The sequence below is a fragment of the Salmo salar genome, chromosome 13, assembly GCF_965601325.2.
Source record: "Salmo salar chromosome 13, fSalSal1, whole genome shotgun sequence".
NCBI classification, from domain to species: domain Eukaryota; kingdom Metazoa; phylum Chordata; class Actinopteri; order Salmoniformes; family Salmonidae; genus Salmo; species Salmo salar.
The window spans coordinates 74,415,092-74,440,596 of NC_138303.1; the positions used below are offsets into that span (position 1 = coordinate 74,415,092).

Consider the following 25,505-nt stretch of genomic DNA (forward strand, 5'->3'; position numbering starts at 1 on the left):
CTGGGGAGCCAGGCCCAGCCAATCAGAATTACTTTTTCCCCACGAAAGGGCTTTAATAAAGACCGATATACTCCTCAGTTCCCCCCACCCCCAGATGATCCCGCAGGTGAAGAAGCAGGATGTGAAAGTCCTGGGCTGGCGTGGTTGTGAGGCCGGTTGGACCTACTGCCAAATTTTCCAAACGACATTGGACGTGGCTTATGGTAGAGAAATTAACATTCAATTCTCTGGCAACAGCCGTATTGAACATTGCTGTCCACATTTTAGTGGCATTTATTGCCCCCAGCACAAGGTGCACCTGTGTAATGATCATGCTGTTTAATCAGCTTCTTAATATGCCACACCTGTCAGGTGGATGTATTATTTTGGCTAAGGAGAAATGCTCACTACCAGGGTTGTAAACAAATTTGTGCACAAACAAAAATAGAGAAATAAGCTTTTTGTGCACATGGAACATTTCTGGGATCTTTTATTTCAGCTCATGAAAAATGGGACCAACACTTCAGTATACTAATGAGTAAAAGGATTATCTCAAACGATCAGACTATAGAGACTCCATCCATTGCATAATGCTAAGTCCTTTTAGGTTGTTTTGACGCCCCTGTACCCCCTGTTGATAGTGGTGTTTGATCCGGCCCATTGATTGAAGGATTGTTTGGTTAATTGATTGATGAGCGTCTGATTCACACTCTCGTCGATTAAGTTGCCCTCAGCCATTCATGTCAGAATGGGCAGCCTCGGCTGACAGGGAGAGGAATGCTCCTCAACACACAACTGTCCAGTGATGAAACAAGCAATAAATCACCCCTCTGCGAGATTTAACTTACCCTCTGCTTATGATATACTGTGTGTCTAAGCATCACATTTCATTGAGTCTTGTGGAATCATTGTTGAAGTTGGTTTGTTTGATGTCCTTGCCTAACGAAATTGCTAAATACGTACGAACATGCTAATGATTTTTTTAACTAAGATTTTGTTCAACTTTGAAAGGCAGGACCTTTTTAGATTTGTGAATTCCTTCGCTGCGACGACAGCTTGTCGACTCTAGCTGCTAAGCTCACATATCGCAAATTTCCATTATCGCTCCCATTCAAGAAGCCAACCTGCCCGCTTCCTAACCTTGAGAACATTTTAACATTTAAGATAAGAGCAACATGCACTGGGAAGTCCAAAGGTTGAGGAGAGCAGAGCAAATTGGTAACACATGCTCTTCAATCGGGATAAAAATGTCTGAAATATAGATGGGGTAAGAACTGACTCAGTGCCCCCCCCCATCTCCTTAAGTCTTTTCAAATGCGTACAGAAAGCCATGTGCCTTTGTGCAAACTGCTGCTATTGGATTCCTCCTCAAATAGTTTATTTTCCTCAAGAATTTATTTTCGACGGGGCCCATAATTTTTTCATAAATGCAGTGCAATAACTTCACACCCAATGATATTTAATTGATTCAGAATCGCGGCGAGACTCTGCCTCCTGTGGGAAACGCTTATTAAACTGGGAGGGTTAGGAAATGAGGTCCTGAGGTGAGAATCCCAACGCCTTCCAATTAGATTCTCAGTGGGGAGATAGAAACTGGAGGGGGAGTGACATTTACTGGTTCGGTTTTGACAAGGGAGGTGGGACGAGGGACGGGGGGGTTGTTGTCTTGTACTGCTAATGATGTGCTGACCTCATTATGTTTATGAAGTGAATTTTGCAACAGGTTGAATGTTGAAGTCTAATTCAGTAGTTGGCTGAATGAATGACCCCCCCCCCCCCCCCCCCAGACATATTTTCCTCTGCCACACATTATTGCATTGCTCCAGTAGTCTGCTAGTGTCCGTTGTTGTGCAGAGAAGTTAATTTTGTTCAGAACACTTGATGCGTCTTTTGAAAAGGGCTCTCGAAATTGATGGCACTACCTTCTGATGGCGGAATCTGGGTTTGTCAGCAGAACAAACTATAGAAATGTAATGGTTTGCTCTCCTTTTTTTCTGAGATGACTAAAGAGAACCTTCAATAGATGAATAGTGTGAGTCATAGAAATATAATTAATAGAACTGGCTTGGAAGCGCTAACCCTGGCAATTTGACTGGGAAACTCATGGGTACACTCGCAATGGCCTGGTATTGTGATGAAATGATTTTCATGCTAATTTGGAATGTTATATCAAGTGATGCTGGATTTCCATGGTAATGTGGGATGTTCATTCAAATTATGCTAACTGATGTGGCTCATGCAATGGAATGTATTTGTTGTATTGTCAGTTGAGTTGACCCAACTGATTGAAGAGTACAATTTCTGCTTTTAGTTCCTGGCTTGGGTACACTCAAAATGGCTGCCAGCCCACCCATTATCGCGTCATTGAGTTGGGACGTCCGTTCTATTAATTCTTTCATTCTATTTCTATTGAGAAAATTAACAATTGTCCTTCATTTGGTTGGGGGAAATCTAATATCTTTCGGTATGACAAAGCATCCCAGCATAATAGCCAACAATTTAATGGGCTGTTTTAAAGAAATTTACCGCCACATGTTTTTTAATCACGTTTTTCTCTCTAACAAAAGCTCACATCAGTTATTCCTAATTGAAGATGGCGATCAATGTCCCCAAGGGAGGAATTACATTTATTGAACCATAAAATGCACCACCTTGCCAATTGGACCCCAAATACATCAATATATGGTTTAGTGAGAACGCCTACATAAATTGTGTGGTAGAAATTCTGAAAGCCGGCCATTGAGGCAGCGCCTTGTAGCCCTAGGTCATTCTGAAGTGAAAAATAGTTTCTTAACATAAATATTGCATGTCAGATTATTATCTTCTGAGTGCCAGCTCAGCAGAGTCTACTGCTGGTTCGTCAAGTCATATTCCAAGGGTTTGATTAAGACCCTAGGCAAAGTGCCCTCCATCGCTCTGGATATGGAGGACATTCTTTGGAATGTGTCAAGGAAAGTTGATTTACCCTCCTGCTTTGACTACATCGACAACATCGTTTGTTCACACGGAATCATTCCTAGGGGATAATCACTGTCGCGAAACGCCAATTCGGGAGTGAAATATGTTCATCAGATTCCCTTTGTTTATGTTATTGCCTAGTGTCCTTGTCAACCGCTTAACCAGAGATCTAAATCTGGGCAAACATTGGAACGCTGTAAAGCCGACAGGTTGTATTTAGGCCAGATTCTAATTAGAGGAGCAATTGAAAATGTGTTCATTTCTTGAATAATAATGAACGAGTTGAGGAACTAACCTTTCATTGAGTTGTATTATTTTCCAGAGCCCGGAGTTAATTATCCTTTTTATACCATGGCTATAATTTAACACATTTGCAGGTACAAATGTTTTCAACATCCACAGAAGTAGCTAGCAAGTTTTAATTGTGACAGTAGTTGCCTTAGTAACCAAACAAGACTTATTAGTTTTAAAGTTAATTTCCTGCAATTCTACACAACTTTCCATGATTCATGCCATGGGAAGGAGAGAATGTTGTAGCAATTTTATAGCTAATTTCTTGCAATTCTACACATTTTTCCATGATTCATGCCATGTTAATATATCTGATTGAGAGTGACTAACAAAATCACAAGGGTTCCTGAATGGGGGCCCCTGGAGGTCAGGGCCGCTCGGCGCACATTCGGGCATGATAGCAGGCTAGAATAACTTACCAATCAAATCATCTTTTTGCTGACATGGCTAATTGAGCTACTGTCAGGGACTGACATAACAAGAGAGAAACTGCTGATGCACAATCAAATATGGCACCTTGTGTATTCTACTATTCTAACTCTCAACAGGAAGTTGAGACCCCGACTGATGGATAATTTATTTATCTACAGTGCATTCTGAAAGTATTTAGACCCCCTTCACTTTTTCCACATTTTGTTACGTTACAGCATTATTCTAAAATGGATTCATTGTTTTTTTCCCTCATCAATCTACACACAATACCTCATAATGACAGTGAGAAAAGGTTTTTAGAAATATTTGCACATTTATTAAAAGTTAAAAAACATTACTTACAGAAGTATTCAGACCCTTTGCTATGAGACTCAAAATTGAGCTCAGGTGCATCCTGTTTCCATTTATCATCCTTGAGCTGTTTCTACAACTTGATTGGAGTCCACCTGTGGTAAATTCAATTGATTGGACCTAATTTGGAAAGGAACACACCTGTCTATATAAGTTCCCACAGTTGACATTGCATGTCAGAGCAAAAACCAAAACATGAGGTCGAAGGAATTGTCCTTAGAGCTGCGAGACAGAATTATGTTGAGGCACAGATCTGGGGAAGGGTATCTAACATTTCTGCAGCATTGAAGGTCCCCAAGAACACACCTCCATCATTCTTAAGTGCAAGAAGTTTGGCACCACCAAGACTCTTCCTAGAGCTGGCCGCCTGGCCAAACTGAGCAATCTGGAGAGAAGGGCCTTGGTCAGGGAGGTGACCAAGAACCTGATGGTCACTTGACTGAGCTCCAGAGTTCCTCTGTGGAGATCATCAATCAGGCCTTTATGGTAGAGTGGCCAGATGGAATCCACTCCTCAGTAAAAGGCACATGACAGCCCACTTGGAGTTTGCCAAAAGGAACCTAAAGGACTCTCTGGTCTGATGAAACCAAGATTGAACTCTTTGGCCTGAATGCCAAGCGTCACTTCTGGAGGAAACCTCTCACAATCCCTACGGTGAAGCATGGTGGTGGCAGCATCATGCCGTGGGGATGTTTTTCAGCGGCAGGGACTGGGAGACTAGTCAGGATCAAGGGAAAGATGAATGGAGCAAAGTACAGATATCCTTGACGAAAACCTGCTCCAGAGCTCTCAAGACTTCAGACTGGGGCAAAGGTTCACCTTCCAACAGGACAACGACCCTAAGCACACAGCCAAGACAACACAGGAGTGGCTTCGGTACAGGTCTCGGAATGTCCTTGATAGGCCCAGCTAGAGCCTGGACTTGAACCCGATCGATCGTCTCTGGAGAGACCTGAAAATAGTTGTGCAGCGACGCCCACCATCCAACCTGAGAGCGCTTGAGAGGATCTGCAGAGAAGAATGGGAGAAACTCCCCAAATATAGGTGTGCCAAGTAGAGGTCGACTGATTAATCGTAATGGCCGATTTCAAGTTTTCATAACAATCGGTAATCGGAATTTTTGGACACCGATTTAAAAAAAATAATATATATTTTATTTTTTATGTATTTTTTTAAACCTTTATTTAACTAGGCAAGTCAGTTAAGAACACATTCTTATTTTCAATGATGGCCTAGGAACGGGGGTTAACTGCCTTGTTCAGGGGCAGAGCAACAGATTTTTACCTTGTCAGCTCGGGGATTCAATCTTGCAACCTTACGGTTAACTAGTCCAACGCTCTAACCACCTGCTTTACATTGCACTCCACGAGGAGCCTGCCTGTTACGCGAATGCAGTAAGAAGCCAAGGTAAGTTGCTAGCTAGCGTTAAACTTAGCTTATAAAAACAATCAATCAATCATAATCACTAGTTAACTACACATGGTTGATGATATTACTAGTTTATCTAGCCTGTCCTGTGTTGCATATAATCGATGCGGTGCACATTTGCGAAAAAGGACTCGTTGCTCCAACGTTTACCTAACCATAAACATCAATGTCTTTCTTAAAATCAATACACAGAAGTATATATTTTTAAACCTTCATATTTAGCTAAAAGAAATCCAGGTTAGCAGGCAATATTAACCAGGTGAAATTGTCACTTCTCTTGCGTTCATTGCACGCAGAGTCAGGGTATATGCAACAGTTTGGGCCGCCTGGCTCGTTGCGAATTAATTTGCCAGAATTTGTGATTATGACATAACATTGAAGGTTGTGCAATGTAACAGGAATATTTAGACTTAAGGATGCCACCTGTTAGATAAAATACGTAACGGTTCCGTATTTCACAAAGAAAAAAAACGTCTTGTTTTCGAGATGGTAGTTACCAGATTCGACCATATTAATGACCCAAGGCTCGTATTTCTGTGTGTTTATTATATTATAATTAAGTCTATGATTTGATAGAGCAGTCTGACTGAGCGGTGGTAGGCACTAGCAGGCTCGTAAGCATTCATTCAAACAGCACTTTCGTGCATTTTACCAGCAGCTCTTCGCAATTTTACATTGACATTTTTGTCATTTAGCAGACGCTCTTATCCAGAGCGACTTACTGTAGTGAATGCATACGTTTGATACTTTTTTTTTTCAGCATTGCGCTGTTTATAACTTCAAGCCTATGAACTCCCAAGATTAGGCTGGTGTAACCGATGTGAAATGGCTAGCTAGCTAGCGGGGTGTGCACTAATAGCGTTTCAAACGTCACTCGCTCTGAGACTTGGGAGTGGTTGTTCCCCTTGCTCTGCATGGGTAACGCTGCTTTGAGGGTGGCTGTTGTCGATGTGTTTCTGGTTCGAGCACAGGTAGGAGCGAGGAGAGGGACGGAAGCTATACTGTTACACTGGCAATACTAAAGTGCCTATAAGAACATCCAATAGTCAAAGGTATATGAAATACAAATCGTATAGAGAGAAATAGTCCTATAATTCCTATAATAACTACAACCTAAAACTTCTTACCTGGGAATATTGAAGACTCATGTTAAAAGGAACCACCAGCTTTCATATGTTCTCATGTTCTGAGCAAGGAACTTAAACGTTAGCCTTTGGCACATATTGCACTTTTACTTTCTTCTCCAACACTTATTTATTTGAGGCTAAATTGATAGTATTTATGTATTATATTAAGTTAAAATAACTGTCCATTCAGTATTGTTGTAATTGTCATTATTACAAATGAAATATCTTTATTTTTTTATTTTTTTTTTAAATCGGCCGATTAATCGGTATCTGCTTTTTTTGGTCCTCCAATAAATCGGTATCGGAGTTGAAAAATCATAATCGGTCGACCTCAAATGGGGACACCTATACATTTGGCAGCCAATTACCAGTTACCAGTGTGGTCTAGACAGGACATTGAAATATATTCACGCATACAATAAAACCCAGGCTTCTGTCATAAGAGTCAATTCAACTTGAAAAAATTAATGACGGGACATTTTGGAAAAACGAATCCTGTGTGAATCGTCCTCTGGAATAACACATATTTGGATAACAATTACAAAACCAACCTTTCTAGTAATAGATTTTAATGATGTATTATATTAAGGTAAAATAAGTATTCATTCAGTATTGTTGTAATTGTCATTATTACAAATACATTTTTAAAAATCGTCCGATTTAACCGTTATCGTTTTTTTTGTCCTCCAATAATTGGTATCGGCGTTGAAAAATCATAATCGGTCGACCTCTAGTGCCAATCTTGTAGCGTCATACTCAAAACTTGTCTGTAATCTCTGTCAAACGTGCTTCAACAAAGTACTGAGTAAAGGGTCTGAATACTTATGTAATATTTCATTTATTTTTATACATTTGCTAAAAATTAAATTGTGTTGATTGAGGGGGGGCAATTTATTCTGTTTTAGAATAAGGCTGTGTCTGAATGCTTTCCGAATGCACTGTATATACAGTACCAGTCATGTTTGGACACCTATTTTTACTATTTTCTACTTTGTAAAATAATAGTGAAGACATCAAAACTATGAAATAACACATGCAGTCATGTTTTAACAAAGTGTTCAACAAATTAAAATATATTTGAGATTCTTCAAAGTAGCCACCCTTTGCCTTGATGACAGATTTGCACACTCTTGGTATTCTCTTAACCAGCTTCACCTGGAATGCTCTTCCAACAGTCTTGAAGGAGTTCCCACATATGCAGCATATTATAGTCCCACTAAGGGCAAACCAGATGGGATGGCGTGTTGCTGTGGTAGCCATGCTGGTTAAGTGTGCCTTGAATTCTAAATAAATCACAGACCGTGTCACCAGCAAAGCACCATCACACCACCACCTCCATGCTTCACGGTGGGAACCACACATGCAGAGATCATCCATTCCCCTACTCTGCGTCTCACAAAGACACAGCGTTTGGAACAGAAATCGCAAATTTGGACTCATCAGACAAAATAACAGATTTCCACCGGTCTAATGTCCATTGCTCGCGTTTCTTGGCTCAAGCAAGTCTCTTCTTATTGGTGTCCTTGTAGTGGTTTATTTGCAGCAATTCGACCATGAACGCCTGATTCATGCAGTCTCCTCTGAACAGTTGATGTTGAGATGTGTTGGTTACTTGAACTCTGAAGAATTTATTTGGGCTGCAATCTGAGGTGCAGTTATTTTGCTGGTTTTTGAGGCTGATAATTCTAATGAACTTATCCTCTGCAGCAGAGGTAACTCTGTCTTCCTTTCCTGTGGCGGTCCTCATGAGCCAATTTTATCCTAGCTCTTGATGGTTTTTGCGACTGCACTTGAAGAAACTTTAACATTTCTGACCTTCATGTGTGAAAATAACTGTTTCTCTTTGCTTATTTGAGCTGTTCTTGCCATAATATGGACTTTGTCTTTTACCGAATACGGCTATCTTCTGTATATCAACCCTTCCTTGTCACAGCACAACTGATTGGCTCAAACGCATTATGAAGTAAAGACATTCTAAAAATTTACTTTTAACTTCTTGGGGCTATGTGGGACGCTAGCGTGCCACCCGTGGTGCACCCTATCAACAGCAGGTGCATTTCAAGAGCGGCAAATTTGAAACCAAATAAATGTCAAAATTCAAATTTTTCAAACATACAACTATCTTACACCCTTTGAAAGATAAACATCTCCTTAATCTAACCACGTTGTCCGATTTCAAAAAGGTTTTACGGCGAAAGCATAAAGTTAGATTATGTTAGGAGAGTACATTGACAATAGCTGTGTGTAATGTTTTGTCAATTCAAAGACAGGGTCACCAAAACCATAAAACCAGCTAAAATGATGCACTAACCTTTTACAATCTCCATCAGATGACACTCCTAGGACATTATGTTAGACAATGCATGCATTTTTAGTTCTATCAAGTTCATATTTATATCCAAAAACAGCGTTTTACTATGGCATTGATGTTGAGGAAATCGTTTCCCTCCAATAACCGGCAGTCAAGTCAGCACCACAAATTAAATAATTAAAATTAGAAAACATTGGTAAAATATTATATTGTCATTTAAAGAATTATAGATTTACATCTCTTGAACGCAATCAACTTGCCAGATTTAAAAATAACCTTACTGGGAAATCACACTTTGCAATAATCTGAGCACTGCGCCCAGAAAAATATGCTTTGCTATACAGACAAACGGCCATGTTGGAGAGATCTAAAATCGAAAATACTATGTAAATAATCCATTACCTTTGATTCTCTTCATCAGATGTCACTTCCCGGAATCCCAGGTCCATAACGAATGTAGTTTTGTTCAAAAAAGCTCATTTATATCCAAAAAGATCCGTGTTGTTAGCACATGATGTAAGCCAGCCGGACTTCTCGTCATGAACGAGGGGAAAAAATATATTTACGTTCGTTCAAACATTGTCAAACGTTGTATAGCATAAATCATTAGTGCCTTTTTTAACCAGAACATGAATAATATTCAAGGTGGACGAATGCATTCTCTTTTATAACGTATTGGAACGAGGGTACCCAACATGAACTCGCGCGCCAGAGTCTAATCGGCCATCACCGTTCCATGGCTCTTGTTCGGTCAGATCTCACAGTAAAAGACTCAAAACACTTTGTAAAGGCTGGTGACATCTAGTGGAAGCAATAGGAAGTGCCAAAACATTAATCAACCCCTGTGTGTTTCAATGGCATAGGCTTAAAGGTAATTCAACACATCAGGTATCCACTTCCTGTCAGAAAATGTCTCAGGGTTTTGCCTGCCAAATGAGTTCTGTTATACTCACAGACACCATTCAAACAGTTTTAGAAACTTTAGGGTGTTTTCTATCCATATATAATAAGTATATGCATATTCTAGTTACTGGGTAGGATTAGTAACCAGATTAAATCGGGTACGTTTTTTTATCCAGCCGTGAAAATACTGCCCCCTAGCCCCAACAGGTTAACAAGGCACACCTGTTCATTTAAATGCATTCCAGTGACTACCTCATGAAGCTGGTTGAGAGAATGCCAGGTGTGCAAAGCTGTCAAGGCAAAGGGTGGCTACTTTGAAGAATCTCAAATCTAAAATATATTTGATTTAACACTTTTTTTGGTTACTACATGATTCCATAGATTTTATTTCATAGTTTGTCTTCTATTATCCTACAATGTAGAAAATCGTAAAAAATAAAAACCCTTGAATGAGGTGTCCAAACCTTTGACTTGTACTGTATATACTTTTTTTACTCTGACATGTCTGAGACTCACTTTGAGAGAGTAGGCTGCTGCTGTAGTGTACCACTGACCTTCGTCTTGATTCCTACCTCAGAAGATAGGCCAGTTGCCCTGTAAATTGTTTGACATAATTTGTTAAGAATTAAACTATTTACTACCAATAGAGATGGCAAAACTGCACTCTGTCAGGGGCTGGGAAATGCATTTTGTTGCACAGTTAGGCAAAAAAATCCGCTGAGGCAATGTGTGGACAGTCCTAGTGGCTCTCTGTAAAGATGCTTAGTTTGTCTTGGTCAGCATTCCTGAGTCTCCCGTCTTAACCTGCTGACATAATGGCAAAGTTGTCTAGCAACCTGTAGCCAGGAGTAGCAGGGACTGAGTGTTTCAGGCAGGGAAGTCAACATGATCAATATTATGAGGTGTTACATTAGCAGTTTAAAATGTTAGGTTTATTTAAGCAATAAGGCCCGATGGGCGGTGGTATATAACCAGTATACCACGGCTAAGAGCTGTGTCCAGGCACTCTGCTTAGCATCGTGGTTAAGAAGAGCCCTTAGCAGTGGTATATTGGCCGTATATCACAAACCCATGGTCCCTTATTGCTATTATAAAGTGGTTACCAACGTAATTAGTGCAGTAAAAATGTGTTTTGTCATAGGCCAATCAGCATTCAGGGCTCGAACCACCCAGTTTATAAATGTAAATATATGCAGCATTGTTATCATTTCCCCTCTCATTACAGGAAACTGACAGTAACACCATTAAGAAAACAGAAAAAGAGACCAAGTTCAAGGAGGCCAAGAAAGTCCTGAAGAGAAACTTCCAAGTCAACACCAAATTAGTCTTCACTGAAGAGGGACAGGTTTGTACAAACATTTTTCTACATTCCATTTTATTTTGAGTCAGATCCAGTAATACCATTTTTTGGCTTCAGGCTCTGCATCAGCTAAATGAGAGAACCAGTTTGTTTACAGGCAATTCCACGCTAACGGATTTACACTTAGATTTTTCACTTTAAAATGTCTGCCAAACAAAAACCAGGGATTTTAAAGTTTAACAAAACATCCAACTCTATGCACAATGACTCCTTTGAATAATTTGCACAATCATTTGTATTAATAAAACATGTGCAGATACAAAGTTTGGTAACAGAATAAAACTGCGGGAGATTTTACTGTAATTCTGTTACCAAATGTTGCATCTGCACAGTTTTTCCAGTTATTGTTTAATTTCTTTATTAATTACGGTAAAATCTTCCTCTGGTAACAGAATAAAACAATATTTGTATCTGTACAGTTCTTCCTATAAATGTGTTTTTGTAAAATTCTGTGGAACATAAAAGTAGTCCTTATGCATAGAGTTTTGTTAAACTTTGAAATCAATGGTTTTTTGTTGGTATACATTTTAAAGTTACAATTCAGTCTCAGCGTAATTCCTTCACCATCACTAACATCATTCAGAGAAAATTAGATGGCACCTGTGATTTTTAGTTGTGTTGGCTGTATTGATGCCCAGCCAGCTGCAAATGTAATTAAGGAGACTAAAACGTGTGTGTATGTGTGTTGTATGCCCTTTTTTATGTGTGCGTTTGTGTGTGGGTAAATGTTTTTGTGTGTGCATATGTGTTGATTCCTATCCAGCTAAAATGAAATGGCACCATTGCAGTGTTGTGATTTAACTCTGTGTTCGTCTGTGCCCCTCGCTCTCCAGATGGTGCAGCAATGGCCCCCGCTCCAGAGGACGGCCGTGCCAGCCACAGAGGGGGAGGAGGATGATTGCACGTCAGGCATCAATGTGGAGGAGGCCAGAGAGAGGCTGCGTCGAGAGGACCAGGAGTTTGACAAGCTGGAGTACAGACGTAAAGTCAAAGAGAAACACAGGGTAAGACTGTAGTACAATCATTAAGTTAATCAAACACACAGGTGAAGACTGCCGCACAACCGTCAAAGGTCAGTCAAAAAAAATGCATCACATCAAGCAGAAAAAGCAGGCAAAACTGTAGACGGGTAATGACAGAAGCAGAAACACAGGGTAAAGACTGTAGTGCAGTCACCGCGTCAAACGGTTGCTTCACAAGCCCATACAGCAGCCTCGGGCAGGAGAAGGTTAGCCGATTATTTCCCTGCATCAGTTGGGAAGGCAGCATTTGATCCTAATGGTGATCCTCCTGCACTGAAGAGAGGGGGGAAGCCTTGACAATGAAGTAGTACAAACTGCATAATCATAATGTACATGCCATAATATATTCCTGTATTGTTACTGCTGCAAGGTCCCTTATGGTACCTTAGCACCTGGTTGGATGTTTATACGAATCGCTGTCAACGGAGCCAGTTAAATGCTCTAACTTAATCTCCCCACTCTGCACCCAGCAGGTACTGTATGAAAAATAAATGTCACAGCTGTGACACGTGCACACTCACACATACGCATATATATATACACACACACACACACTCACACACACACACACACACCCGCGCGCGCGCGCGCGTGCACGCCGAGGTTATAACCTCAGTGATTGAGGACAGGCATGGGCCAGATGGGTCTCTGGAATGACTTGAAGCAGCTGTTGGAGCTGCACAGTATCAGTGGGGACCAGATGAAAGGGAAGGCAAGACCAAGCCTTCAATGTGCTTCCAAATGGGCTCTGCACATTAAATTCAATAACCTGTTAGATTAGGGCAGAAAAACTTATCAGAAACTAGGTGGTCTTTATAGTCCTTGTATTGGGCTTCATGTTTGTTTATATATATATATATATATATATATATATATATATATATATATATATATATATATATATAATAAACATGATTGATCTCTAATTGCCTTTTTTAGCCTTTATGTATAACAAGGTCAAAATGTAAGCGACTAAAAAAATATTCTCAGTTCCACTGCAGTAAAAGCTCAAAAATGTGGGCTAGTACAGTACTGGGGCTCAAACTCTGGATGTGAGTGTTCTAGATTTGCCCAGAGGAGAAGGCAAAGCCTGTCCTGCTGCACCCGTCCCTCCCACTCCAGGTTCTATTTTTAATCCCATATATAGTATATCGCAGGTTGAAACCTAAATGGAAATAACAGACATGTCTGAGTCTGGCACACAGCTTGGGAGCCCACAGGCAGGCGGGGAGATTAGGTTCAGTTAATATTTTCCAGAGCGAGCTTCGTTTCTCCACTAAAATAACTGCAGAAAGTTTGCTCAGCTTATCTGATTTGCAGAGAAAGTACTTTTCTTGCCAGTGGATAAATATTGACTGCTGGGATAAATATTGACTGCTGGATGCTATTGTCTCACCCGCTCGTTGCTACGTTATTTTTATTTTATGAGATTATTATCTTATGATTTGATTGGAAGTAGCAATGACTGGCCTTTGAAAGGCATGTGTTGTGGTGAGTATTGATAAGGGAATATATACAATGTGTAGAAAACTCATATAGAACAGAATGAAGTCATTTTAGCAGTGTAGTCAATGTCAGGCTTTTTTTCACACTTATGCTATATAATTACCTTCTACTCAATTAACCCAAAGCTAAATACCCCACTAGTATTTCACTTTACTAGCAAAAGTTACAGTTCATCAAAACCTGATGAGGAATTGAAAAATGTTATGGGTGACAGGGATGAAGCAGACGGAATGGCAAATAACTCTGGCTGCACAACCGATTGGCAAACGTACTGCAAATGTATAAATAAGGTGACTAAACTGAATAAAAAGACGAAGCTACACTTTAAAACAAAGATAAATGACATAAAGAATGATAGTAAAACGTTTTTGGAGCACCTTAAATGAAATTTTGGGGAAAAATGCAAACTCCGTTCCATCATTCATTGAATCAGATTAATTACAAAACCCATTGATATTGCCAACTACTTACATTATTTTTTAATTGGCAAGATTAGTAAACTTAGGCATGACATGCCAGCAACTAATGCTGACACTACACATCCAAGTATATCTGACCAAATTATGAAAGACAAGAATAGTAATTTTGAATTCCGTAAAGTGAGTGTGGAAGAGGAAGTTTTTTTGTTGTCTATCAACAGTGACAAGCCACCGGGGTCTGACAACTTGGATGGAAAATGACTGAGGGTAATAGCAGATGATATTGCCAGTCCTATTTGCCATATCTTCTATTTAAGCCTACTAGAAAGTGTGTGCCCACAGGCCTGGAGGAAGCTAAAGTCATTCCGCTACCTAAGAATAGTAAAGTCCCCTTTACTGGCTCAAATAGCCGACCAATCAACCTGTTACCAACCCTTAGTCAAGTTTTGGAAAAAATAGTTTGACCAGATACAATGCTATTTTACAGTAAACAAATTGACAACAGACTTTCAGCACGCTAATAGGGAAGGACATTCAACAAGCACAGCACTTACACAAATGACTGATTGCTTGAGAGATTTATGATAAAAAGATTGGGGTGGCTGTTTTGTTAGAATTCAGTGTGGCTTTTGACATTATCGATCAGTCTGCTGCTTGAAAAACAAATGTGTTCTGGCTTGACACCCCCTGCTATATTGTGGATAAGGAGTTGCCTGTCTAACATAACACAGATGGTGTTCTTTAATGGATGCCTCTCCAACATAATCCAGGTAAAATCAGGAATTCTCCAGGGCAGCTGTCTAGGCCCCTTACTTTTTTCAATCTTTACTCATGACATGCCACTGGCTTTGAGTAAACTACCCAACTGAGGCCTGTCCTCTTTCCTGTCTAAGAAAACATTAACAGTAGCTAGGTTTCCATCGTATTGCCGACAGATTTTCATTTGAATATTCTGAAATGAACATAAAGAAAATATGCGCATTATCCCACCAGTGGTGTTTCTTCACCATTCGGACTTGTTGCGGATAAAAGTCAGTGCGTGATGACAGTGCGTGATGACAGTGCACTCAATGTACTTTTTTGCTTAAGTTTTCATGTACCAAATAAAAATCTAAAGTTCAATGTTTTTCCATCGCATTTTCAACTCTACTGATAGTTTTGTCAAAAACTGTTGAGTTAAATAGAAGTGTGCCTACTCTGGTTTTGGCACATGCGCTCTAGCCAACAGCTCACAGATACAGTGCGAGTAGGCTAGTCTACATGATTAGTATGGATAAGAGCGATTTAATATTTGTTTTTGTCAAACGGCAGTCAAGCATCAATCATCATGTCACCAGAGTAAGACCCTCGATATTTATTGGGAAGGAGCATCAAGATCACAGTGCACTCTCACCACCCTGTGAAGTTCAGCATAATTTATTTAATCTGTAGCCTAATAAACGGCATGGTTTCCCGAGTCACCGTGAGAGGACAACACCATGTCATAGCGTGACTCCAAGTTTACTTCGATATGATGGTTATTATATCAATATTTGCGCATAAAGGCGTTTGTACCACCATTTATCACATACTTAATTTTACAGACACAAAAAGATCCCACCGTGTCGAACGAACAAATTCTTTCGCCATTTATAAAATTGTACCGAAGCTACCTGTTTCCACCATCTGTAGTGATAAAAAAAAAAAAATACAGTATGACGTTACTCCCAAAAACTATGGATGACAATGTGGTTAATGTCAAGCATGCATTAGCTCTGCTTAAGTGTTGTGTAGGTGAGCCACCTCCCCCGTAAAGGGCGGCCCTCGAGTGGCTCATCTCATTGTCTCGACAATTAAGTTATGCCGCAGGCACTCCCCCCGCACGTCTATTAGGCATGGCTGTTGTGATTAACGCCTTGTCCCGTTCATTTGTCGTGCTCGCCGAGCATTGCCAAGAATGGTTGTTGTGATGACGGCTGACGCGTGAAGGGAAAAACAGACACTTTAAAAATCCATTTACATTTCTGTACAGCGCGCTGCCTATGACACTCAGACGCGTGTCCAGAAATCAATTAGCAGCATTCACCAACATGAATCATTCCTGGCTGGCTGGCGTGCTAAATATCCCTCATGTAGCTAATGCTCTGTCTCTGGCTGTACTAAGGCCCTACTCAAACACTGTTGTCATCATTTGACTTCGGTGACAATGGGATCATTTTAGTTCGACTTTCTAACTGAACTTTCCCCCCATACTTCTACAGTAGAGAGCCAACCCCTCTGGACCACTGTAGCTACTGTAACTGCACACATCATGCTGACTGAGGGACCGGAGGCATGCTGACAGACTGCCAACTAGATGGGCAGTTACTAGTCTGGTGGCCGTGGCCCATACTAATGGAGGGCGGCTCAGTGGGGAAAATGTATTACTCTCCCTAGACCGTCCTAATAGATCCATAACTTATTGGTTAGTCACGACTCCCTCTGGTACTCACTCTCTCTTCTCCCACTTCCTTTCTTATGCTCTTGCTATCGCTCTCCCTCCACCACTTTCCTGCATCGTTTGGAGGCCGGGCCAGGGTAGATTCCCATATTTTCATTCGGTCACGGCCCTGTGCTCCTCGCTAGCCTTGTAAAATGCTTTAGAAACCCTCCCCCCTGCTCATACCTTGTGGCCTGAAAACCAATGAGAGCCAGGTGAAAACCAATGAGAGCCAGGTTCTAGCCTTCCTCCCATATCAGGGACAAATGAGAAGGGAGTGGATGGCTGTAGGACAGCAGTCATTCCCCTCCTTCCCACCACACACACACACCCACCAGTGGCGGTTGGGGCTGTTTAAGATTAGGGAGGACCATTATTTTTGTTGCTTGGCCTTATTTCCAGGGTAGGCTGTCATTGTAAAATAATTTGTCCTTCACTGACTTGCCTAGTTAAAGGATAAATAAAAATTATATTACAGCATATTGGATGACTGTCATTCATATTCCATTCACCCAGCTCATTGATTGATTTAGGCTACTAAGTGATACTAGAATTTGCCCTATACCCATCATAAGGTTGCTACAACCTAGTCTACAAATGAAAGTTGATAATATAGGTGCACAGGTCGAGAGACAAATTGGAGTAAGAGCCTTGCACACTCTTGCCTGCATCTAGCTGATCTAGGGTATAATCATTAGTCCAAACAGTAGTTGCAAACAAGTTTCTATTAGACAAATTCAGCTATGTTTATCCCTGTTTCATTCCATTTGCTTCCATTTCAGAAATGTTTTTCAACAGAATCGGCAGAATGAATACACCCTTGATCACCTGCACACACAGTTCACTTTCATAGCAGCCACATACAAACAGCTTCATCACTTTGCTCGTTGTATAATTCCTTCTCGCATATTTTATTTTATTTATTTCACCTTTATTTATTTCATCTACACGCTCTCCTCTCACCTTTTACCTTCGCTTGTGGACTTCAGTGTTTAATTGCTATATCGTAATTACCTCGCCACTATTGGCCTATTTTATTGCCTTACCTCCCTTATCTTACCTCATTTGCACACACTGTGTATATATATACTACTTTTTTGTACTGTATTATTGACTGTATGTTTGTTTATTCCATGTGTAACTCTGTTGTTGTATGTGTCGAACTGCTTTGCTGTATCTTGGCCAGGTCGCAGTTGTAAATGAGAACTTGTTCTCAACTAGCCTACCTGGTTAAATAAAGGTGAAATAAATAAAACCATTTTTTTTAAAAAGGTCACGTTAAGGGAGAAAGAAAGGTTTATGGCCCGAATCACTTAGTTTCCTGCCTAGCAATAAAGATATTCTGAAAATTAGAACCTAACAATAGTCTGTATGTATTGGATAATGGCACAATCATTTGGCCTTGGGCTCATAAAATGTATTTAATATATGGCTCATCAGGCTTTCATTTTAATGCCGATCAAAGCTCTAATCAAATCTATATGCTTTAGAATGACACTTCCGGTTTGGGCGGGAAATACTGGAGTACTTATTTATTCTCTGGATGGAACATTTTGTAAAATACCGGGAAAATATTCAACCCTAATACATTCTAATGCAAGCTGTGGTTTTCACTGAGTGACATTTGGAGCAGTTATTAAGAACTCATGAATCAGCTGCTGACATTTCCTAATGCATTCTCCCGCCGCATATAAATAGGCTTCTGTTTTCACACACTATCATTATTTTTCGCCTCTGGGGGGGGGTTTCACTCCCGTGTCAAGTCGTTTACTGTGGTCAGTTCTCCCTGAATATGCCGTGTTGACCAAATGATAATGGTGGAGGTCTGCTTTATTTGGACTGTGTTTTGCAAGTCAGCCATTTTGTTTAGATTTGTCTGGTGTTTTTTTCCCACCTGAAGGATGTGGCTGTCTCTCGATACTCTATTGCGACCTGTCTAACCTCCACTCCTCTGTCTGCTCTCTTTCTTCCCATCTCTTCTATGACCCATGGGAAATGTCTTAGCTCAGAGGCAGTAACCAGAGAATCTTATCATAAAAAAAAAAATCTACATAGAACAAAAAAGAGAAAGCATATCATCTAATGAAATACAGCCATTTCATCCCAAAACAACCTGCCCTGAAAGGCATGGTTTGTCAGAGATATACGACACCTAAATCTGGTCAGACTGACATTGCTCTAAACTCATTCTCCCTCTTCTCTCCCACAGGAGAAGAGACTGAAGGAGAACGCTGCCAGAAGAGAAGCCAGCAAGCAGTACACTGAGGTAAGTCTCTCTCCTCCATTTTACATTAGAATTTCTCCCCCCCAACCCCCCTCTTTAAAAAGCATGTCCATCACATCCTGAATGGGTTTGACTCCAGTCGCTAGCTCCCCTTCACTAGCGTTACGTTAAACCGTGGCTGTTTAAAGGGATACTTCTGTCAGGATGCTGCCATTGAACTCCAGTCTAGCTTCAAAAGGAGAGACAGTCTCTAAAAGTGAGGGCCACACTCTTCCCCCTCGTCTTTGTAACAAAGGCAGAAGGAGCATTCTCTCTTCAGCCAATGTCAGACGAAGAACACAGAGTCCCCTGATGCCGATGTAGCACTTAGCTTTTAGATTGGAACAGAATTTATTGAGGAGAGAATGGGACAAGCACAATGGTACTTTACAGGGTCATTAATGTCAGCCCCTCTAGTGAGTCATGTGAAGTGTTACCTTCACAAAAGGGGACATGTTTTTCTGCAGACAAATTCCAAACGCTCCATAGAGATTCTCTATCGCCAGCTGAATTGGCTCCACTCCTGCCACGTGAGGATGAGACTATGAGAGAGAAGTGCCTTGTCTTACGTAAGACCCCGGTCACAAAGCATCTGGGGTGTCTTCAGCAGAGGCGAGTGCCTCTTCCTCTCCGTGTAATATTAAATCCCCCTCTTCTCAGCTTGTGTCAGTCTGCCCGCCCGCTGAATTCGTCTTGCGTAATGTGGAAATCTAAAATTCTTGTCTTCAACCTCAGCATAATTACCATGCCAGCACTCTTTCTTTCTCTCCTGTCAATCAAACACACCCAGTGTCATTACATTAATGCTGGCTTGCAGTGATAGATACTCCGGAGGTGTTAGGGCGGCATTTCTCTAATCCCCCTTCCGGCAGATCTTCTGATGCCTCCCATCACTCTGGTGTATAGCCTACCTCACGTCTCCTGCTCTGTTTAGCCCTCCTATTTGGCCTCTTCAGTGACGCGGGACACTAATAAGGGGAAAATGAATGCAACATCTGAATGCGGCGTCATGGGCGGGATTATCATACACATCCTATCCCCCCTGATCTCGTTCGACGCTGACTCCACTCCTACGCCATAGACTTCCTATTGAGTTAAATCAGACATTGATGAATACTTCACAATTATCCCGCATTTCATTGGGTTCAGAATCCACATTTCCCATATTTCTTTAAAGATGCACTACGTAGAAATGGCTCCGGCATTTCCTGGTTGCCAAAATTCTAATATTTCGCTTACTATCAGTTTATGTGACAAAACATGCAACTATCGTGTCGCAGTTTTCACCAATCGGTCGATCTCCAAGCCATTCCTAGTAGCTCACCAAGCGTTTCTGTAAAAATAAATACGATAAAGCCTTGCGTTCCTATTATTATTATTATTATTATTTTATTTTTTTATTTTATTTTTTTCATTTTGCACTGTTGGAGGTAGGTGCACTTGATTCAGCAGCCCTAGTGCTGTTGGTGGTAGGTGCACTTGATTCAGCAGCCCTAGTGCTGTTGGTGGTAGGTGCACTTGATTCAGCAGCCCTAGTGCTGTTGGTGGTAGGTGCACTTGATTCAGCAGCCCTAGCGCCGGGAAGGCAAGGTGTTCCCATTTTGAAGCACTTTATGTGTCTGAAAGTAGATCTCTGCCTATCCGGCAGGCCCAGAGAGAATATCAAGTGCACCTTTCGGCCTACCACTAGCCAATCAGATGACTCAGATCACTGTGTCTGCACAGTTTCCTTGAGCCATAGACTGGTAAAAGAAGCCTCGACCACACAGCAAAGTTGATAATGTGAGATTTCAACACTTTTTTTAAAACCATGACTAGAGAAAGACTCAACGAATACAGCAAAGAGCTGCTGTTATTATGAGTTAGCTTATAATTAAGTTATTCAGCACTGTCAACACTTTGCTCAACAGGTTTATAAGCCATGAAATGTGCGTTCTCTCTAATTCCACTCACGCTGCAAGCAGCCTGCAGCTGCAATGAATGAATATAGCGAAGTGTTTTGATAAGCTTGCATTATTATTGCTGCTTGTCTTTTTTAATATAGAGAAATATTTTTCTTTCTCTGGTCGTAGGAGTAACACCATTCATTTGAACATGAGGCATAAATAATACCGTTTGACTTAAGTTTCGCCATCAGCTGGAGGAGGGAGCCTCGCATCCGACTCCCCAGCCACCTCCTCTCTCCGTCCCCCCCTCTGACTGACCATCTGATGCAGGCCATCAGTCCAGTAAAAAGCTGTGCCTCACAAGTAATACAACAAATTATCTATCAGTGTGATCATATACCTAAAATGTTGAAATGTCATTTCAAAATGGTCTGAGCAGAACAACATTGGCGGGGCAGTCCAAGCGTAGCCAATATGCAGTGCTAATGTATTGGGCCTACAACACAAACCTCATGTTAAACAAATTCTAATAATCTGAGGGGTAGAGGTCAGCTTGCATTTTGACTTGGTGATCTTGACTTAGTTAAGGTTGGTAGGCATCCCAAATGGTGCAGTGGTCTAAGGCAGTGCTAACTGTGCCACTAGAGATCCTGGTTCGAGTACAGGCTCTGTCGCAGCCGGCCGTGACCAGGAGACTCATGGGGGGCGATGCATAATTGGGCCAGCGTCGTCCGGGTTAGGAGAGGGTTTGGCCGGCAGGGATGTCCTTGTCCCATCGCGCACTAGCAACTCCTGTGGAGGGCCGGGCGCAGTGCACGCTGACACGGTCGCCAGGTGTACGGTGTTTCCTCCGACACATTGGTGCGGCTGGCTTCCGGGTTAAGCGGGCGTTGTGTCAAGAAGCAGTGCGTCTTGGCTGGGTTGTGTTTCGGAGGACGCACGGCTCTCGACCTTCGCCTCTCCGGAGTCCCATCGCTGCAATTCTCGTACGGACAAGACTGGAACTACTGATTGGATACCATGAAATTGGGGAGTAAAAGGGGTATAATCAAAAAATAAAATGTTGGTGACCACTGGTGTAGAGAATTATTGTACCATCTAAACCGCTGTGAAATATTTTTTCCATAACTAAAAATATTGTATTTTCAGCTGTTTGAAGCTGGTGTACAAAACCTAAAGTTAGATGCAAAAATGAAACTTAAGAATGGGAATCATAGAAATAGAGCACATAGAACAGATCTACAACTTCTTAGACTTGTTTTCAATGAGAATTACAGATTTATCAACACATTTCTGTGAATTTGGTTGGGTATCAGAAAAACCTACAGCTTTATCAGAAAAATCTGAAAAACGTACAGCTTTATCAGAAAAACCTGCAGCTTTAAATCTGCCCATTTTTTATGTCGCTTTTTTCTCAATTCGTTCATTTTCTGTTGGCCCTGAAGTCTGCTCTTATGTTTTACCAACTGCATGGTAAACCAGGCCGCTTCATCCTGGTATTGATGGGGCTGTGTGTTGAACTATTCTTCGCCATACCGAACACTTCTCACTCTGCCATCCTCCCACTCACACAGAGACAATTAGAGCATTACAGGCTGTCTCCACTGGGCAACGGGCCTTCAACCCTCCACCGTCGTCTCATTTATCATCGCTAACACTTTTCCCCAAAGCCTGCGAGCGCAACCATGGTGCCCTCAATAAAGCAGCAGGCCAGACTTATCCAGGCTAACGCTTGGGGAGACTTCATGCTTGTTTGTTAAGGATTTGGAAGGAATTGGGAAAGTCTTAGGTCAGATATAGCTTGTTAACAAAATTAAGTGCCTTCTACACTGGCCTTGAGTTTCAATTTTTTTTTGTCATTTTGAAGTTTTGCTTTTGTGTAGTTTTCTGGTCCTAGAGTAAATAAGACCTGAATAAATAATCTTCAAGTTCTCTGGGCAAGATAAAGATGCAGCATCTTGCTTCTAATGGTGCTATTGATCATATAAGCACAATGCCCAGTAGTTGGATACCTTAAGGCAGGTATTCCCAAACTGGGGTACGCACAATGCCGTCGGGGGTACGCCAAATAAAAATGTGATTCACAATTATTTTTCTTTTTTTTTCACATTTTCAAACAGTCCATTTATATTTTCCAACGGGGCTTGACATTTGGGTGAGGTTTTTTTCTCACCTGATTAGCCTCATTTCACTGCCAAAAATGAAATTAAACCATCTAGTGTTCAGCGAAATAACAACACAATGTCAAATAATGAACGTCCAATCACATTAACTGTTACTCTCTCGCGGGAATTACACTAACGGTCTGTATGTAGCCAAATGTACTTGCTGCTCCTTCCATTTGCTCGAAAATTGATAAATGGTTAAAAAAAGTAAGGCCGCATCCATAGACACACATACCAGCAGTACTATTGTACACCTGCACCTGTCGACGACACAAGTTGTTCTGCTTCCACGAGCACATCCAATGCTAGCATCAGTAATTCTACATTTGTTGTTAGCCCAGCTAGCATGGACACTGACAGTTGTGAATCTGATGCAGCCGAAGAGCTACTGCCCGCTTACCCGGGAAAGCACCGAACAACAGACCGGGACGTTGGACTATCGAAGAGGTGCATATATAATCACTACATTGATTTGGGCTTCACTGATATTGGGAGTAGTGCCTTTCCTCAGCCACAGTGTGTTATATGTGCAAAGTACCATCTCACAACTCAATGAAACCTTCACTTTTGCGTAGACATTTAGAAACAAAACATGGCAATTTAAAAAATAAGCCACAGGAGTTTTTTGAGTGAGAATTAAGGACTTTTGAGTAGTAAGACATGTATAAAAGCAACAGATACCATTAATAAGAAGGGGCTAGAAGTGTCTTATATGGTGAGCTACCGAGTGGCTAGGACAGGCAAGCCCCATACTATTGTTGAGGACTTAATTCTTCCTGCTGCTGCAGAAATGGCTGGGACAATGCTGGGGGAAAAGGCCCCAAAAAACTAAACAAAAAAACTATACAGACAATCCCTTCATCAAACAACTGTTTCACGATGCATCAGTGACATGGCAGGAGATGTTTTGAAACAATTACTGCTTCGCATACAAGCCAGTGAATTCTATGCGTTACAGCTGGATAAGTCAACAGACGTGGCGGGCCTGGCACAGCTCCTGGTATATGTCCGTTACAGTTATGGGGGGTCAGTTAAGGAAGACATCCTCTTCTGCAAACCACTGTTTTTGCACTATGCAATGATATGGGCAGCGACCATGTAACGCTTTTACAACATACAGAAGTGCGCTGGTTATCAAGGGGCAAAGTATTGACACGTTTTTTTTTAAATTGAGAGACGAGCATAAAGTTTTCTTTACTGAACATAATTTTCACTTGTCTGACCGCTTGCATGATGACGAGTTTCTCACACGACTGGCCTATCTGGGTGATGTTTTTTCTCGCCTTAATGATCTGAATCTAGACTTACAGGGACTCTCCGCAACTATATTCAATGTGCGGGACAAAATTGAGGCTATGATTAAGAATTTGGAGCTCTTCTCTGTCTGCACTAACAAGGACCTTCCTCCAGTCCACTTACCGATATCTGAATAAGAGAGCCTCATCGAAATTGCAACAAGTGCTTCTGTGAAAATTGAATATAATCAGAAGCCACTGCCAGATTTCTGTATTGGGCTGTTCAGAGTATCCTGCCTTGGCAAATCGTGCTGTTAATACACTGATGCCCTTTGCAACCATGTACCTATGTGAGAGTGAATTCTCAGCCCTCACTAACATGAAAAACTAAATACAGGCACAGACTGTGTGTGGAAAATTATTTAAGACAGATTCTCCAATACAACCCAACATTGCAGAATTATGTGCATCCTTTCAAGCACACCCTTCTCATTAACCTGTGGTGTTATTCACTATTTTCGATGAACAAATAAAGTTGTATATGTAAGATGGCGAAAGAGCCTAGTGTGTGTGGGTGGACTACATGACCAAAAGTATGTGGACACCTGCTTTTCGAACATCTCATTCCAAAATCATGGGCATGTAATATGGAGTTGCCCCCCCCCCCCCCCCCCATTTGCTGCTTTAACAGCCTGCACTCTTCTGGGAAGGCTTTCCAATAGACATTTGCTGCAGCCATGAGCATTAGTGAGGTTGGGTACTGGTGTTGAGCGATTAGGCCTGGCTCGCAGTCGGCGTTGCAATTCATCCCAAATATGTTTGATGGGGTTGATATCAGGGCTCTGTGCAGTCCAGTCAGGTTCTTCTACACCGATCTCTACAAACCATTTACGTATGGGCCTCGCTTTGTGCACAGGGGCATTGTTATTCTGAAAGCGGAGGGCCTTAGCCAAACTGTTGCCACAAAGTTGGAAGCACAGAATCGTCTAGAATGTCATTGCATGCTGTAGCGTTAAGATTTCCCTTCACTGGAGCAAAGGAGCCTAGCCCAAACCATGAATAACAGCCCCAGACCATTATTCCTCCTCCACCAAACTTTACAGTTGACACTATGCATTCGGGCAGGTAGCATTCTCCTGGCATCTACCGGAGTTCAATCTTGGTTTCATCAGACCATAGAATCTTGTTTGATTCCTTTAGTTGCCTTTTGGCAAACTTCCTAGCGGGCTGTCATGTGCCTTTTACTGAGGAGTGGCTTCCATCTGGCCACTCTACCATAAAGGCCTGATTTGGCGGAGTGCTGCAGAGATAGTTGTCCTTCTGGAAGGTTCTCCCGTCTCCACAGAGGAATTCTGGAGCTGTGTAAGAAGGGCCATCGGGTTCTTGGTCACCTCCCTGACCAAGGCCCTTC

At 41.5% G+C, this 25,505-nt stretch overlaps 1 protein-coding gene across 2 annotated transcripts in view; it reads left to right on the top strand.

Moving 5' to 3' along the window:
* ddx10 (DEAD (Asp-Glu-Ala-Asp) box polypeptide 10) overlaps nt 1–25,505 on the top strand; it is a 71,878-nt gene that overhangs the window by 31,763 nt on the left and 14,610 nt on the right. For both annotated transcript variants that reach the window (XM_014137340.3, XM_014137341.3), the window contains exons 14-16: nt 11,006–11,125; nt 11,974–12,144; nt 18,755–18,811. In XM_014137340.3, the coding sequence (XP_013992815.1) occupies nt 11,006–11,125; nt 11,974–12,144; nt 18,755–18,811 (348 nt within the window). The remainder of the gene's footprint in view (nt 1–11,005; nt 11,126–11,973; nt 12,145–18,754; nt 18,812–25,505) is intronic.